Genomic DNA, 16,290 nt, shown 5'->3' with positions numbered 1-16,290 from the left:
AAAAAACAACTAATGCTTGCAATTGATGCAGTATCATGAATTGCCCCTAGTTTGACATGTCACATGCTACTTAAAGCATAATTAAAATTTGAAATGTATGCCTTAAAGGTTTTCAATGGTACCCCAACATTCAACCCCTGAATTTACCATGATCCAAAATGTATATAATAATCAATTTTTAATGTTATTTGGATGACCCTAAGGATCATAAAAAACCTTGAACAAAGTCAAAGTCATACGATTTGTCACACACGTTACCGCAGTGAAATTTGTTCTCCGCATTTGACCCATCTCTTGGAGCGGTGAGCTGCAGCCAAGGAGCGGTGAGCTGCGCCGCGCTCGGGAATCAAGCAGGGAGGCATTGGGTCCCATTTTTACAGTCTTTGGTATCACTCCCAATCTTCCGCCGTAGTCTGAAAACCCACCTCTTCAGACTCCACCATGGCCCGTAGCACTTGCCCTAGCCTAGCCCCTTAGATAGCACATTATGTAGACTTAGATAGTATTTTAAACAGACTTATAGCTTGTTACGTAGACAGCTCTAGAATTGCACTTTATGTAGTCATAGCACTTTATAGTACACATGTATAATATATTATATAGTATAGTATGTATAGTTTACATAGATACTCCACTGTTACGTTCTTAGTTTACGCATGATTCATGATAACTACTTTTTATATATGTGATGTATGCCATGCTTTTTGTTATTGCTTAATGTAAATCGCTCTGGATTAAGAGCGTCTGCTAAATGCCTAAATTGTAAATTGTGACCCAGCCAGGGATCGAAACCTGACCTCCCAGTTTCAGGGCGGACACTCTAACCACAAGGCCACTGACTGACTGGAACGATTACTATTGCACTATTACTCCTCCAGATTCTGTCCGAAAATTCCGCAAATCGTAACAGTATCTCTATAGTCATGCGCTCAAGACGGATCTGTCCGATATTTCATAGTGTAGTGGAGTAGAAGTAAAAGTAGGCTACTGAAACTTTGAAATACTCCAATAAAGAAATAAATTAATAAAATAATAATAATAAATGTACAGTACTTAGTTGATTGCATAGCCCCACCGTTTATGTACCATGTGGATAGAAAACTGAGCAGCATTTCCAAGGGTGGTATTTGAAATAATATGATACCAGTGTACAGTTCCGTGCATGGATAATGATAATCAGTTACAGGGTGACAGTGTGAGAAGTACTAGCGGTTATGAATCTCAGGGCTCTGACGTACTGCCGTCAGTATAATGCCAATCCAGTTGTAACAATGGATTACTGTGTCAGCTGTAGTAAGAGTATGAAATGATAATTGCGGAGATGAAAGGATGACATGATGTAATCAATGACCTGCCTTGTTGTGTCAACGTCTCCCTCAGCGTGTCAGCTGCAGTGTTGGAGAAGGTCTTAATGATCACTGCCTGACAGTACTGAAGCTGATGTCCTAGGGCTGACTCCAATCACTACCACCATCTAACCAATCACACACACACACACACACACACACACACACACACACACACACACACACACAAACATGCTAATGTCAGTGGCCATATTGTCTGTGTGAAGCTGGTCTGCAGGTGGATTAGCACTTTATTAAAAGACAGGCCCGGTTACTATGGAAACGTCTACTGGCGAGGGTATATTCAATTCAATGTGATTTTTCATTGACTAATGTTAAGGATAGACTTACATCACATACTTAGAAATTATACTATCGTATTTAATGGGTGAACATTGGCAAAAACAGCCAAACATTTGCCATTGACAACAAAGTAGTATAGTCATAAGTCCTCAACAACAATGGATGTGAATGTAAAGGCAAAGAAACTGAATACTACAAACAACATCCCATTCTGCTAGAAAAGGGAAATGGATCATGGCCTATGCATGCAGTCAGCTCCTTTGTTTCTCATGGAACATGAGAGAAGAGTGTTGTCACTTAGGGCTCGTACACACTGCACGATATTTACTCCAATTATGCTGTACAGAATCATTGATATTTTTCAAACTATTGATAATATTCTGTATAAGCACCTGGACTACATTTGCTACTACCTCTAGTAGTGACCATGCATTTGACTACCTCACGTGCGTGCGTGCGTGCGTGCGTGTGAATGAGTGAATGTATAATGCACAATCTATGTAAAGCGCTTTGGATAAAAGCGCTATTGTGGTGGATAGACACACACAGGACAATAAGTACAGTTATAATTCACTACATTCTTGCCCAGGTTTATAATACAGTTTGTTCTACTTACCAGAGGCAGTATTTCTTTTTTTTTTCACTTAATTTTTATTGATGAAAAGACAGACAACAAAACAAAAACCAAAAGACAAGACGAAAAAAAAGACAAAGCTGCATTTTTCATATTACAAGATACATTCATTGAAATCCTATTGCATTATCACTAGGCTGAGAGAAGAGATCCCACTTTTCCCACTTTTTATAGAACTTATCCTCTTGTAGTCTAAGAGGCAGTATTTCTTGTTATCCATAGATGTGGTTTCAGTAAAGAGTTAATTCACACCTCCAGGGGTGCTTACCTAATTACCTGTGCGACAGGTTGGTTGTTGTTGAGTGCTTCTTAGCTCGGCACCTGCATGCACCATTTACCATTGATAACAACAAGGTGTGGATAAACCAAAACCGAATAATTTGAACCTACCATACATACTGTATGCGTCTGTTTTGCATGTCTGAGCATCTCCATGAGAACTGAGAGTGGTTGTCCCGAATGGGCCATTATCTCCCTCCCGTCCTATCAAGGCCTGGCTAAATCTGGTCTTGACACACCACTAGCAAAAGCTAAAGATTGACAATAATATTTTTCAATTTTATTGTTGTACTGAAGGCTGATGCATTTACTGTACCTTAAGTGTTTTGGCGACAGATATCCAGACATAAAATGAGAGTGAGTTCCACCTGAGCTTGCACAAATAGGCCTACTTTTATTAGGATTATATATTTTAAAAAAAAAGAAAAACAGAATACTAGGATTGTTTTTAAAAAAAAATTATGATTAAGGTCTAAGGACTGAAACATTGATTATACGGGTTACCTCGGACCAGGTCCAGCCCCCTTTGAACCCCCCACAGCGCCACCCGGCATGGGGGGTCAGATCAACATATGGAATGAATTCTGTACGGGCCATATATGGAGCGTGTCTTGAGTATACAGGGTTTGATGAGGTCAGATCAACATATGGAATGTCAGAACGGGCGAGGACGGGAGGGGAAGGATCAACATATGGAATGTCAGTCAGAACAGGTCAGCTCCATATATGGAGATCTAAGGGTTTGAGGTTTGAGGTCAGATGTAGAGTTGCTGGCCGGCTCCATATATGCAGATCTAGATCCAGTCTTCTCCATGTATGGTTATAGGGTTAGATGAGGTCAGTGTCATGATCCTCATATATGGAGATGGCCATATATGGTGGCGTGACGTGTCACAAGGCGTGACCACTGACCATATATGGAGGCGTGGTGTCACGAGGTGTGGCCATATATGGAGGCGTGATGTCACGAGGCGTGACCATATATGAGTGATGTCACAAAGCGTGACCATATATGGAGGTGTGACGTGACACACGGAAATGCAGGTTTTCATAGTAAATGCGACCTACCGTCGCAATCAATGCTTGTACAAAACTTTATTAGCCAGTCGAATAACAGAATCAAATTAATAGTTTGCAATACAAATACTCAAAAGAAGAGTATATAAGTTGAGTTATTTCATATTAACATTTATACGTATATTTATGTGTTTTTTATGGCCTTGGGATATATATATATATATACGCACGCATGCATGTACACACACGCACACATACGCACATACACACACACACACACACACACTCGCACACGCGCACACGCACGCACACACACACACACACACACACACACACACACACACACACACACACACACACACACACACACACACACACACACACACACACGTTGAAGATAACTGGCCCAGGGCAGTGGGTGAGTAGGGCCATCTGGTGCCTAGTGTTCATGCTGTGGCCGTCATGTCTACAACTGGGAGATGGTATCACCTCCCGCTGTGTTTGAACCACCTCCTACACTAGCAACGCGCGGTTGCTATGGAGGCCACGGCTTTGTGGACACTGGTCGAAGTTTGGGGCGGGGCGGGGCGGGGCGGGGCGGGGCGGAGTGGGGTATTTAAGATTAATGTAAAGTGATCATACCATACAACTTCTCATTATGGAATTCAACTCCAACATGATGAACTCGCCACAGGGTTGGACGGTGCTCCAGGTGTTAGGACAGGGAACCTTTGGAGAGGTCAGAATGCTGGTCAACAAACAGACTGACGAGACTGTTGCCGTGAAGGTGGTGGACACCTCCCAGAACGAACAGTGCAGCGCTGACATCAAGCAGGAGATCTGCATCCACAAGGCTGTCAAACATGCCAACATCGTACGCTTCCTTGGCCAGCGAACCGACGGCCGGACGGCCTATCTGTTCCTGGAGTACTGCAGTGGAGGAGACCTGTTCGACCGCATACCGCCTGGCGTGGGGCTGGAAGAGCCACAAGCTCACAGGTATTTTGTGCAGCTGATGGCGGCAGTGGAGTACCTGCACGGTCTGGGCGTCACGCACAGAGACATCAAGCCCGGTAACATCCTGCTGGACGAGAGAGACAACCTGAAGCTGACCGATTTCGGTTTCGCCGCCGTGTTCCGTCGTGGCGGCAACGAGCGTCTCCTCAGCCAGCGCTGTGGGTCACGTGCGTACATGCCCCCCGAGGTTCTCGCGTACCGGACGGGGTACAGAGGCCCGCCTGCAGATCTGTGGTCCTGTGGGGTGGTTCTGACCGCCATGCTGACCGGAAAGCTGCCCTGGGATCAGGCCAGCGACACATGTCAGGAGTATCTACACTGGCTCGAGAAGAAAACTTACATCAAGTTGACACCTTGGAACGAAATCCATCTCGCACCACTTAGTCTGCTGTTTAAACTACTACTGGCCAGTCCAGAGGGGCGCATCTCCATCCCGGACATAAAGCGCCACCATTGGTTCACCCAGACCCAGTTTGGAAATCTGCACTCCCTGCGATCTGCACAAAAACAGATACCCCGAACCAGCTGTGAAGTCTAATATTATGGTTTAAAGAACATGGTCGATAAAGGAACTTGCTCATGACATGGGCTCCAGTATTGCACCCAATATAAGTGACAGAGTGACATTTTGAGAGCAGACTTGAGCTGGCAAAAAAAGAAAAAAGAATATTAACTGAAGTCTAATATTATGGCTGTGGGGAACAGGAACATGTTCGATAATGGAACTTTATGTATTGAAGTATTGCACCCAATGGAGTTCCAGAGTGACAGTTTTAGCTCAGACTTGAGCTGAAAAAAAAGTCTATATATTATGGCTGTGGGAACATGGTTGATAAAGGAACTTGCTCATGGGCTCCAGTATTGCACCCAATAATTGCCAGAGTGACATTTTGAGCTCAGACTTGAGCTGGCTTTAAAAAAAAAAAAAAAAAAAAAAATCCTCTCCTCTTGCTGTGACCTTGCCGTGGTGGAGAGGCTTGAGTGACTCAGTGACCTTGAGAGCGATACTAGTGGGTGGGGGTTCAAACCCTGACAGGGTCAATATGGTTGACCCTGTCAGGGGAGGTTGGACCCCAAACCAGCATTGCTGATGGTCACAGATAAGAGTCCAGACAAACAACAGCACCAGTGACATGGGGCAACCCCCTCCTTATGGAACTCACTCCCAGCTCACATCAAAGAATGTCCATTGTAGTTCATTGATGCTCAAACACTTTAATTTCATTGACCCCAGTTTGGTATGCATCAGGGCCACGACAGGGCCCATTTTCTCTGGGACCATCATATACTGTGTTGATTTTACAGACCACCATAACATTTGGACCCCCTGGTGGTCCCCAGACCCTACGTTGAGAACCAGTGGTGTAGCATTGTATAGTTCTCTGTCTTACAACATGCAAAATAATGCAAACATTACAAAACAGAGCATTGTTTAATGTTTATAATGGTTGCTATGTATTGATACTCTAAGGTATTGATACAGTATGGGCAATTATGAACAAAAACATACTAATTTGATGTCTTGTTTCCAGACTGTACAGATCAAAATTTGCAGTGCAAAGCAAGTGTCAAAACGGATGATTTCTGTTAACGATTTGTGGAAGAATGATATTTAAGAGATATGCGAAAAATATAGAGGCATGATACTGATGAAATTATGTTGCCTAGCAACTTGGTGTTTTTCAATGTATTCATGTTTTAGCCTATTCAAAAGAAAACACTCATTCCGCTTGTTGAGTGGCATTTGAAAGACAGGAATTAGATACAAATTAAGCTTTGAACTCCAACACCTATAGTACTGTAATTCTGCAAACTGTTAATAAATATTTCAATCAATCAAAAAAGTCCTATATACAGTATACTGAATTCTGTAGTGCAGCAATAGTTGTAACTAAAGTAGGTGTATTTTGGACACTAGGTGGCAGTATACTACCTCTACACATGGGGTTGCCCTGCCACTATGGGTTGCTAAAGCCAAGATAAAGAAAGTGTATTGATTCCATGACACACAAAGGGCGCGCGCGCGCAAACACAAAGAAGACACTAAATTGCTCAGTCTGGTGTCCTGCCTTCAAACTTCGCACTAAAACCAATTGCGTTTCTTGCAGATTATGGCAGATATTTTATTAAGGCCCTTGAAATCCTGACAGTATTTGATATATCCCATTTGATACATCAATTTGTCATCTCTGGTGGTACGCAAATCTACACTTTTATTTATAAACTCTGGTAAGAGTCAATTTATTGGAGCCCTGGTGTTGAGAACCAGTGTACAATAAGTACGAGTGCGTGTGGTATAGAGTACCAACAGGCATCATAGGCAAAATCAAGGCATACTTGTATTTATAGCGAAAATAGGGGATCTGCAAGCTCAGTATAGTATAATATGAGCTTGTAGATCTTTTGTCTGGGGGGGAAAAGTGCATAAAGAAATGCCTTAAGGATACAAGGTTGAAAGTGGTGAAACTATCCTTTGTGGGTACAGAATTTGCCTCTGCATTGGGAAATGAGTGTGCTGTGCACAAAATATTTATGTAAACATAGGTATAGTAGTACTTATGCAGTATATTGCAATAATGCATGTCACATCAATAGGGACCACATGTCTATTCTATTAATTTCTTTAAAAAAAACAAAAAAAAACACATTTAATAGTAAACTAGCAATTTTTTAAACATTACCATACTACTGAAGGAGTCGGACACAATTCTCATGGTTCAAACTGATCATTTAATTAATTGGTATTTACAGAATTCATAGATTTACAAAATGTGCATAGAAGGCCTTTGCTATTTACATATATACATTTGATAATTCACAGATATTTACAATACATTGCTATTTACATATACACATATTTGATGGTACACAGAACATTAACATAAATGTTGCATCGTCTTTTGCACAAAAACAACAAAATGTACATGACAAGTAGACATACAAACAAGCTGGCCAACAAGAGGCCACTCACAAAATTCCAATAGAGCAAGCTAGAAAATGTCATTTTGAAACGTTTACATTTTTGTAAACAGACAACACGACTACTCTTAAAATATATATATATAAGGAAACGCACAGTAAAGTAAATTTTCCACCTATAGTTCACCTCAGTGAACGAAAACTGTGATTAATGATGAAGTTAAAAAGAGGCTTCATTCACACACAACGTGAAGAGAACATAATGAGCAGATCACAGGTGAATAAATAAGTGATTAATACTCAGCTGACATCAGGCCACTTTCTTAGAACAAATACAATGCCTACAATGATGTTCAACATGGAGTACTAATATAAATGCACCATGTCTCAGTGTGTACATACGTCTGTAATCCACATAACTCGAGAAGCCTTTGCCCCACAGACTTCAAATTTGACAAAGACGTTCCACACCACCACAGGGAGTGCAGTGTTCGGTGTCGAGTCGCATGTGTTCGGTGTCGAGTCCGTCGGATCGCCGGTTGTCCAGAACCAGCACAAAAGCCTCTGCCCAGGCCCCGGACAGGGCCAGAGTCTTTTATTTTGTGTAGGCTCTCTCGTCACCCCATACAAAAAAATAAAAATGTCAGATGGAAAGGCAACATGTCTGCTTAAACCTCAGTGATTGCCAAGCAGGGGAGCAGCTAGGCTCTTCACAGTAGATAACTGGAGCTCAGAAAGGCGAGTGACATTCATCAGCTTGCTCCCCGAGTACTTCTCCTTGACAGCCTATAGGGAGAGGGAAAACTAGAATTATAATTCATGTATTTAGACACATCTTACTCTATTATACTAACTACATTATACTGACCCTAGTGGAGTATATATCTTTTAGTATTAATCTACAACATCTTACTGCATTATACTCCAATTTACAATTAAGGCATTTGGGAGATGCTCTTTGTCCAGCGGAACTTAAATTAAGCAATTAAGGTAAACACATACATCACACGCAGAGAGCTGGTGCCTCAGTAATCTAGGACCATGGGTGAACCAAGCATCGGTCTGAACATTATAATATATATATATATATATACAAAAAAAACATTTAAACTAAGGATGCCTGGTAAACAAATCTAACATGCCATCTAACCTAAATGTATAAGAACCCCAACCCTAGTGCCTTTGTTTGCCAACTCACCTGGAAAGTTGTAATACTCTCGTTGACGACATTCTTAGCGATGTGCTGCATTACTGGATTCAGGTGAACCTCATCATATGTCGTATAATACTGCTCTGTAGACGTCTGCAACACATGAAAACAATCATTAGGAACATCATATGCGATGCACTACGGCTCTTTACTAGTCTGCAACCCATGGAAAAACAACTCTAATCAAAAGACAAAATGTGAAGCTAGCTATCTGTAATAGAGGGTATGCCCATGCATACAGTGAGTGGCAAAGTGAGTTTAATGTAATCAGATGGGACTTTTCCGTTTGAATGTATGGGCTGTCAAGACCAGAAAGTATTTTTTGCCACTCAGTAAGCATTCTTGCATAACTTCTGCATATGATGATGTCATGATGTCATGTCACGCACAGACTCTATAAGAAGCCAACATATAATCATATATGTATTGATTTTTATTAAACTCACCCATGGCAGGCCACCCAGCAGCAGCTGGGAGAGGCACAGTGAAGCAGCAGCGATCTCAGAGGGCCGGTAGTGAACCATGTCGTAGTCAAGGGTCAACTCCATGAAATATTTGGCCAGCATGTGATTCTCCACAGTACCCTAGAACAAACAAACACTATTAAAAAGCTTGCTTGCATAATACAACTCAAAATACTCTGCTACATGTCATGCTTTATTTTTTTTTAATTTAGACTATGTTCACACCATCAGCCCAAATCTGATAAATGTCCTAAACAATCAGAGTTGCTTTATAAAGTCTGACTAGCGTGAACAGCATAAAACCTCATGGAAATCAACCACATTTTTAGACGGATTGAAATGCCTTTCATACCCGTTTTCTAAATTTGTGTTTCAGTCTGAACATATACGCAACCACGGCGATCATGGTAAATAGACGATGCACAAGCTTGTCAAATTGTGACATGTAAATTTGCTATTTTCTACACAAATTCAATCTAAACTAGAAAAAGTGCCCTTCCGGGCACAGGTCTCCACCAGGAGGATAGGGGTGTGTGTGATGTTTGGCAAAATGTTTAGGAGGATTTTTTTTCCTTCATTTTGTTGAGGAAATGCAGAGCCAGATCACTCATAGCATCTCTGAGGATAGAATTCTGGATGAGCAGGACATGTGCAGCATTTTGTACAAAACGGGCCACTCCTGAAAACTTTGGAAGGCAATCTTAGCCAATCAGTGTACAATCTGAGAAATCCAACAGACTCGTCTTGATCACATGACTACAGAGATCATGTGTACCGATTTGAGGCATTTTGTTCCAAAAATGTGTTTTGCAAAAATCAACCTGTTGGTGGCGCTATAACAGGCCAATGTGAAAAGGGTGGGATATATTCCTCAGCCTAGTAAGAAAATGTGTGAAAGATTTCACGTAAATTGCATGCTGCGTTCATGATTTGAGGCTATTGTTCAAAACGGGGCAATCTTGCAAACTGTGAAAGCCAATTATAGCCAATTAGGATGGAATATGAAATATCAGACAGATCCGACTTGAGCACATGACCATAGAGATACTGTGTAACGATTTGTGAGATTTTTGGACAGAATCTGGAGGAGTAATATCAAAAAATGTGTTTTACAAAAGTCGGCCTCCTGGTGGCGCTATAAAAGGCAGATGCGGAAAATGCAGGTAAAAGGTTTGTCCTTGGCCTGTAGGGAGTGTGCATGCAACATTTCACGCAGATCGGTGCAGTTTTAGGTACAAAATGTGAAAAGCTGCCTCATGGTGGCGCTATAACAGGCCGTTCTGGAAAATGTGGGGCAGAGGTTCATCGTTGGCATCCAGGGAGTGTGTGTGCAAAGTTTGGCATCGCCCGGGTTAACGGTGCCGGAGATTAGCTGTTCACAGACGGACGGAAGGACGGAAGGAAGGACGGACACACGGACGGAGTGCAAAACATACTCTCTCCCCATGCCTTCGGCCTGGTGGAGACAATAATGTGAACAATGACTCACGTTTGCAGCCTTGGATGCTCTCCTGAGGAAGTGCAAGGCCAGCGGGCGCCCCAGCTCAAAGTTGAGACGCCTTAGCACCACCCGCTCCATCTGTCTAATCTGAGTGGTCATGTAGTTGTTGTCGGTGATGTCAGCCAACTCCTGGATCCCAGCGGCGTCTATTTGGGCCTCCTCGTACTTTGAGGCAAGCAGCAAGGCAGCAACACCAACAAGCTGCAGCATATTTGGTGAAACTGGCTGAACCTGTAATACATCACAATAGCTCATTCAAAATAATAAATAAATGGAGGGGAAAAAAAGACTAGAGCAGATAAAATGACAAACTAATTGTAAATTGCCCTTACTTGCAGAAAACGATCCAAGATGGCAACTGTGAGATAGAGTGTCTCCTGAAGCATCTGGAAACTGGCATGAACTTGGATCAACCAGTCGATTAAGACAGCTCGCATGTGTGCCGTTATCTTGTTGCCCTTCAAGTACCCGGGTCGCACAGCCTGCTTTACCTGTGCAAACAAAACACTTCATTACATTGCTGCAAGACACCAGGCCAAATTATAGGCTTGCCTGTCACAATTATTGCATAATCACCTGATTATTTTGCTTTTTGCATAATAGTCATAATCTTTCATGTTCAAAAATAGTGTACATACAAGTTCATAATGTGTTCACGTCTAATTATTTGCATATCAAATTTGCCCAGTGCATTTTTTGTTTACAAAGCCTAGAAGCCAAATAGAAATTCAATGTTTATGTTCAATGGGAAAAAACACACAATCGCATTTGTATGATGATCAATTGTCAAGTAAAATATCATGATTGTGACACTGACAACCGTAGTCACATCATGTAGTAAATAAAAAATATGCATTTGGCATCACATACCTCTAGACCGATTAGATATATGTCTTTCACATATTCAGAACATAGGTGGGGCATCTCTGAGTCTCCTGCATCAATGTCCTCTACGGTTGTTTTGGTTGAAACAGTCCTCTGAGAAGGAGAAGGGGGAAAAAAGTCAAAACCCATTCTTCTTTAAGTTCTTTTAAGTTAAACTGTAGTACTAGCATCTTAGTTTAAACTAGAAAAAGTGCCCTTCCGGGCACAGGTCTCCACCAGGAGGATAGGAGTGTGTGTGATGTTTGGCAAAATGTTTAGGAGAATTTTTTTTCCTTCATTTTGTTGAGGAAATGCAGAGCCAGATCACTCCTAGCATCTCTGAGGATAGAATTCTGGATGAGCAGGACATGTGCAGCATTTTGTACAAAACGGGCCACTCCTGAAAACTTTGGAAGGCAATCTTAGCCAATCAGTGTACAATCTGAGAAATCCAACAGACTCGTCTTGATCACATGACTACAGAGATCATGTGTACCGATTTGAGGCATTTTGTTCCAAAAATGTGTTTTGCAAAAATCAACCTGTTGGTGGCGCTATAACAGGCCAATGTGAAAAGGGTGGGATATATTCCTCAGCCTAGTAAGAAAATGTGTGAAAGATTTCACGTAAATTGCATGCTGCGTTCATGATTTGAGGCTATTGTTCAAAACGGGGCAATCTTGCAAACTGTGAAAGCCAATTATAGGCAATTAGGATGGAATATGAAATATCAGACAGATCCGACTTGAGCACATGACCATAGAGATACTGTGTAACGATTTGTGAGATTTTTGGACAGAATCTGGAGGAGTAATATAAAAAAATGTGTTTTACAAAAGTCGGCCTCCTGGTGGCGCTATAAAAGGCAGATGCGGAAAAGGCAGGTAAAAGGTTTGTCCTTGGCCTCTAGGGAGTGTGCATGCAACGTTTCACGCAGATCGGTGTAGTTTTAGGTAGAAAATGTGAAAAGCTGCCTCATGGTGGCGCTATAACAGGCCGTTCTGGAAAATGTGGGGCAGAGGTTCATCGTTGGCATCCAGGGAGTGTGTGTGCAAAGTTTGGCATCGACCGGGTTAACGGTGCCGGAGATTAGCTGTTCACAGACGGACGGAAGGACGGAAGGACGGACGGAAGGACGGACGGAAGGACGGACACACGGACGGAGTGCAAAACATACTCTCTCCCCATGCCTTCGGCCTGGTGGAGACAATCACTGGTTCCATAAGGGTCCAAGTAGACCGTTACAGAGTGTATATTGTCACTGTAGGGTGGAAACCAGTAAGTCTTACATTAACTGTTACTTTCAGGAAATGGATCCAATGTAATTATTTAGTCACAAGTTCTTGTTAATACTTGTCATTGGTTCAATATTTATAAAACACAGACACAGCTAACCCATTTAGACCTGGAAAACCTATACATTGTCGTTGTATATGCCTACCTTTCAATCTGGGAAAGAATCTGTAATTTACTTCTGGAAACGTATGTTAGGTCTGTCCTGATGAAGGTCTAATCGACCAAAACGTTGACCCAATAAAGAGCAACATTTTGGCAAGTGTCTGACAGTGCGCGGGACCTTTTGTTTTTCAAAGATAACCTTTTTAAGGATGAATTGGCCCCAGGCCTAAATGAGTTTCACTTTAAAATAGCAAATCTACAAGCTCATAACATGTGAATCACCAAGCTTGTGGATCAGCTACTTTTGCATGGCACTCTTGTATCACAATGTAGGACATTCATTTATATAAAAACATATACCGGTAATACAAAAACTGATAGCGATGACATGCAAGTCTACAGTGCAGACAAGCAAAAACGTACTCTGGACTCCAGGATGGATGCTCTCCACACCTTCCTATCCTGCATCAGGTGCTCTGCATTGGCCTTAGCTCTGCTGGCACGCTGCAGTGTGTCTACATAGGTGACAGGCTTCTCTCCCCTCCTAGATACTTTGTTGGACATCGGTTTCAGGTGCCTGTTACAGTGCCTAGTCATTCTCTCCCAGACCTCGTCCGCAACCCATGGTACACCAGGAACCTTATGGACCTTAACATAAGGGAACCTTATGTTAGAGGTATGCAAAGTTAAACACAATTTGTTTAAATTAAGTCAGTCAGTTAAAAAACACAAGCCAAAGGGCATTTTGCAGTGCAGGTGTCTGGAAAAACATCAGTATCAAATTGAAGTCTGACATTGTACAGGTTGAGAATCAGGGGTATTTAAACTTTAAATAAATACATTACCTTGGTGTTAGCCACCTTGTTGGGAAGGTCTGCAAGAGCAGCTCTCTTCTGACCAGGTACATGTACGTTGCCCTTCCCCATCATGTGTACAGGGTTCTCCTTCTCCACGTCCATCCACTGTTCAGGGACAATCAGAAACAAACAGTTACAAACATCTGTTTGAAAAAAGCAACGTTAAAAATCAACTTAAAGGTTAAAAGATTCACAACGTTCTCAGGTTTAAAAATAATGCACAACCAAAACGGGATACAATGCGACTTAAATTAAGCCACGAACACCAAATCTCAAATGTCGGCAAGCGACGGTTAGGCCTACAATGTGTCGCTTGCCGAAAAGAACAGATATAAAGATGACAACGCGTCGTGTATCGGTTCGGTGAGTGACATGTAATTTAAACGTTAAAGCGACGGTTACATGTCGCTTGTCGACCAGTCCAGAACATATGGGGCTTCTGTCGATGTTTAAACAGGGGCACATTAAACCAACGCGCACGTTAAGTTAGCATGTTAGCACGCTCGCTAAGGATGCTGCTTAACGTTAACGATCCGAGAAAAAGAACTGCGCAACAAGCTAACTGTAGTTGTTTTTACAATCATTTTTCATCATAGACAGTTTACTCACCGGTTGGCGGAATTCCCCCGAGGAGGACATGTCGAAGAAAACGGAACAAAACATTGTGTGAAGATACTAGTATTCACACTAAACACAGTAACACACACTACTAAACGCGACTACTACTCACACTCAACACACACTAAACAGTTGACAACAACAGATTGAACGACACAAATGGACGATAACAACAATCTGTCGAGTTGTTAAACGTTAAATAATGGGACGCTGCTGCGCGAGTCAGATGCTCTCAGTAGAACTTTGAAACACTGACTGAAGGAAATGTTCTCTGTCGCGGCTAGTTGAATGTTCAAAACGCCTCCTGATTGGCCATAAGGCTCTGGGATTGGCCGAGCTCCCGCAGAACGCACGCCGCTCATTGGCTGAAGGGGTTTTCACTCACTTCTGACTGACGTCAGGCGAAGGCGTGTCATAACTCATAATAAGGCGTGTCATAATGTACGTACCGTCCGTACATTACATGACATGTTCACGGTTCATTAGCATGTAACTCCAAATAGATATGGATATCTATTTTATTACATTTATATTATATCTATTCATAATGTACGTTAGATGTGAGTGTAGTTACATGCCATGATGGTGTTAAACTCAAATACAGACAGACAGCTCCAATAGTTGCTCTGTCACATGATTCAAATCGAAATATTCTCCCCAAAGTTGAGGATATTTACAATGCAATACAATGCACGGCGAAACAGGCTTCAAAATCACTCACTTAACATGCAGATGCAGCTCATATCACTTGATTTAACATGAGTAATTTGGAACATATTATCCAGTACAATTATTTGTTTTAAAGCTCATAACGGAATTGAATTGTAAGACATTATATTATCACATATAAAGTATGTATGGTCAATCTGAAATGAATTATGAAATAATATAATGTTCTGTTTATTTTGCAGGTTGATTTCCAGGACAGTGTGCTACATCCTCCAGCCCTATAAGACCTACAGTGGCATCATGCAGCGGCCAGTGCCTGGTTGTTCAACAGTGGAGAGCACCAAGTGCCTGCAGGCAGGGACGGATTAACCCCCACGAGGGCCCCTGGGCCGGTAATATTTCCAGGGCCCCCATAGCGCGCGTGTGCGCGACATTCTCGTGTTTTTATCATCTTTTTAACCTAAATTGAACAAAATCAACAGCCAATGAAGGGCCCCAGGAGCCCTTTTCAGGGTGTCAAACCTAGTACCTCACAGTCTAATTTCCCCGAAGGGCCCCTGAGAGCCAAGGGCCCCTGGGCCACGGCCCCACTGGCCCAATGGCTAATTTGTCCCTGCCTGCAGGGTACTTTTGAGCCTGTCAGACTCATCTTTTGCAAAGGTAAGTTGACCTTTGACAAAAAAAGTCAATGAATGCTTTGATTTTTATGAAACTATTTAATCTACCTTTGTGGAGGCTGACATGGTTTCTCCTTTCAGTCTTCATTGTTAAACTGGATAACTTATAATAGCAGATCAGGTGTTCAGTTATGCATTTTACTTTCGACACCTACATACAAACACATAGCAAATTGCCTGAAAGGGAGGGAAAGACACTAGAAAGATGCACAGGAAGGCAAGACCCTTTTCTACAGTTTAGTCTACTATCATCACAAGAAGATGTCCTTCAGGGTCCAGTGGAAATGTAAGCAGTTTGCAGAACATGGGCAAATATTCCATGTCTTGGAACAGGGCTCAAATTGTAATACAGTCTACATTTTATAATCACACACATTAGATAGCAAACGTCCCAAGGATATTTAAGAGTTGAGTGATTTATCAGTGACAATTATCTTGAGTGTTGTTGCTGTTGCTTTAGTTTGGCGGCTGATCGTTCAAAACCAGTTTGCTGATATGAGGAATTTGGACATATTAA

The 16,290-nt window shown here is 42.0% G+C and overlaps 2 protein-coding genes across 2 annotated transcripts; one reads left to right on the top strand and one right to left on the bottom strand.

Moving 5' to 3' along the window:
* Positions 1–4,237: 4,237 nt before the first annotated feature.
* On the top strand, positions 4,238–5,175 carry LOC306921138 (serine/threonine-protein kinase Chk1-like; the record flags this gene model as incomplete). Its single annotated transcript, XM_079498249.1, has 1 exon — positions 4,238–5,175. One exon carries the CDS (start codon positions 4,238–4,240, stop codon positions 5,132–5,134), a length of 897 nt encoding a protein of 298 aa, XP_079354375.1. The 3' UTR covers positions 5,135–5,175.
* A 3,015-nt stretch (positions 5,176–8,190) lies between these two features.
* LOC306921137 (G2/mitotic-specific cyclin-B2-like) lies at positions 8,191–11,336 on the bottom strand (the record flags this gene model as incomplete). The annotated part of the gene is made up of 6 exons (XM_079498248.1): positions 8,191–8,301; positions 8,714–8,818; positions 9,172–9,309; positions 10,679–10,921; positions 11,023–11,181; positions 11,325–11,336. The coding sequence occupies 6 exons, from the start codon at positions 11,334–11,336 to the stop codon at positions 8,191–8,193; spliced, it is 768 nt and encodes a 255-aa protein (XP_079354374.1).
* Positions 11,337–16,290: the final 4,954 nt, after the last annotated feature.

Source organism: Electrona antarctica (assembly GCF_951216825.1).
Source record: "Electrona antarctica genome assembly, chromosome: 4".
In the NCBI taxonomy this organism is placed as follows: domain Eukaryota; kingdom Metazoa; phylum Chordata; class Actinopteri; order Myctophiformes; family Myctophidae; genus Electrona; species Electrona antarctica.
This window is presented reverse-complemented; position numbering and strand designations above follow the sequence as displayed.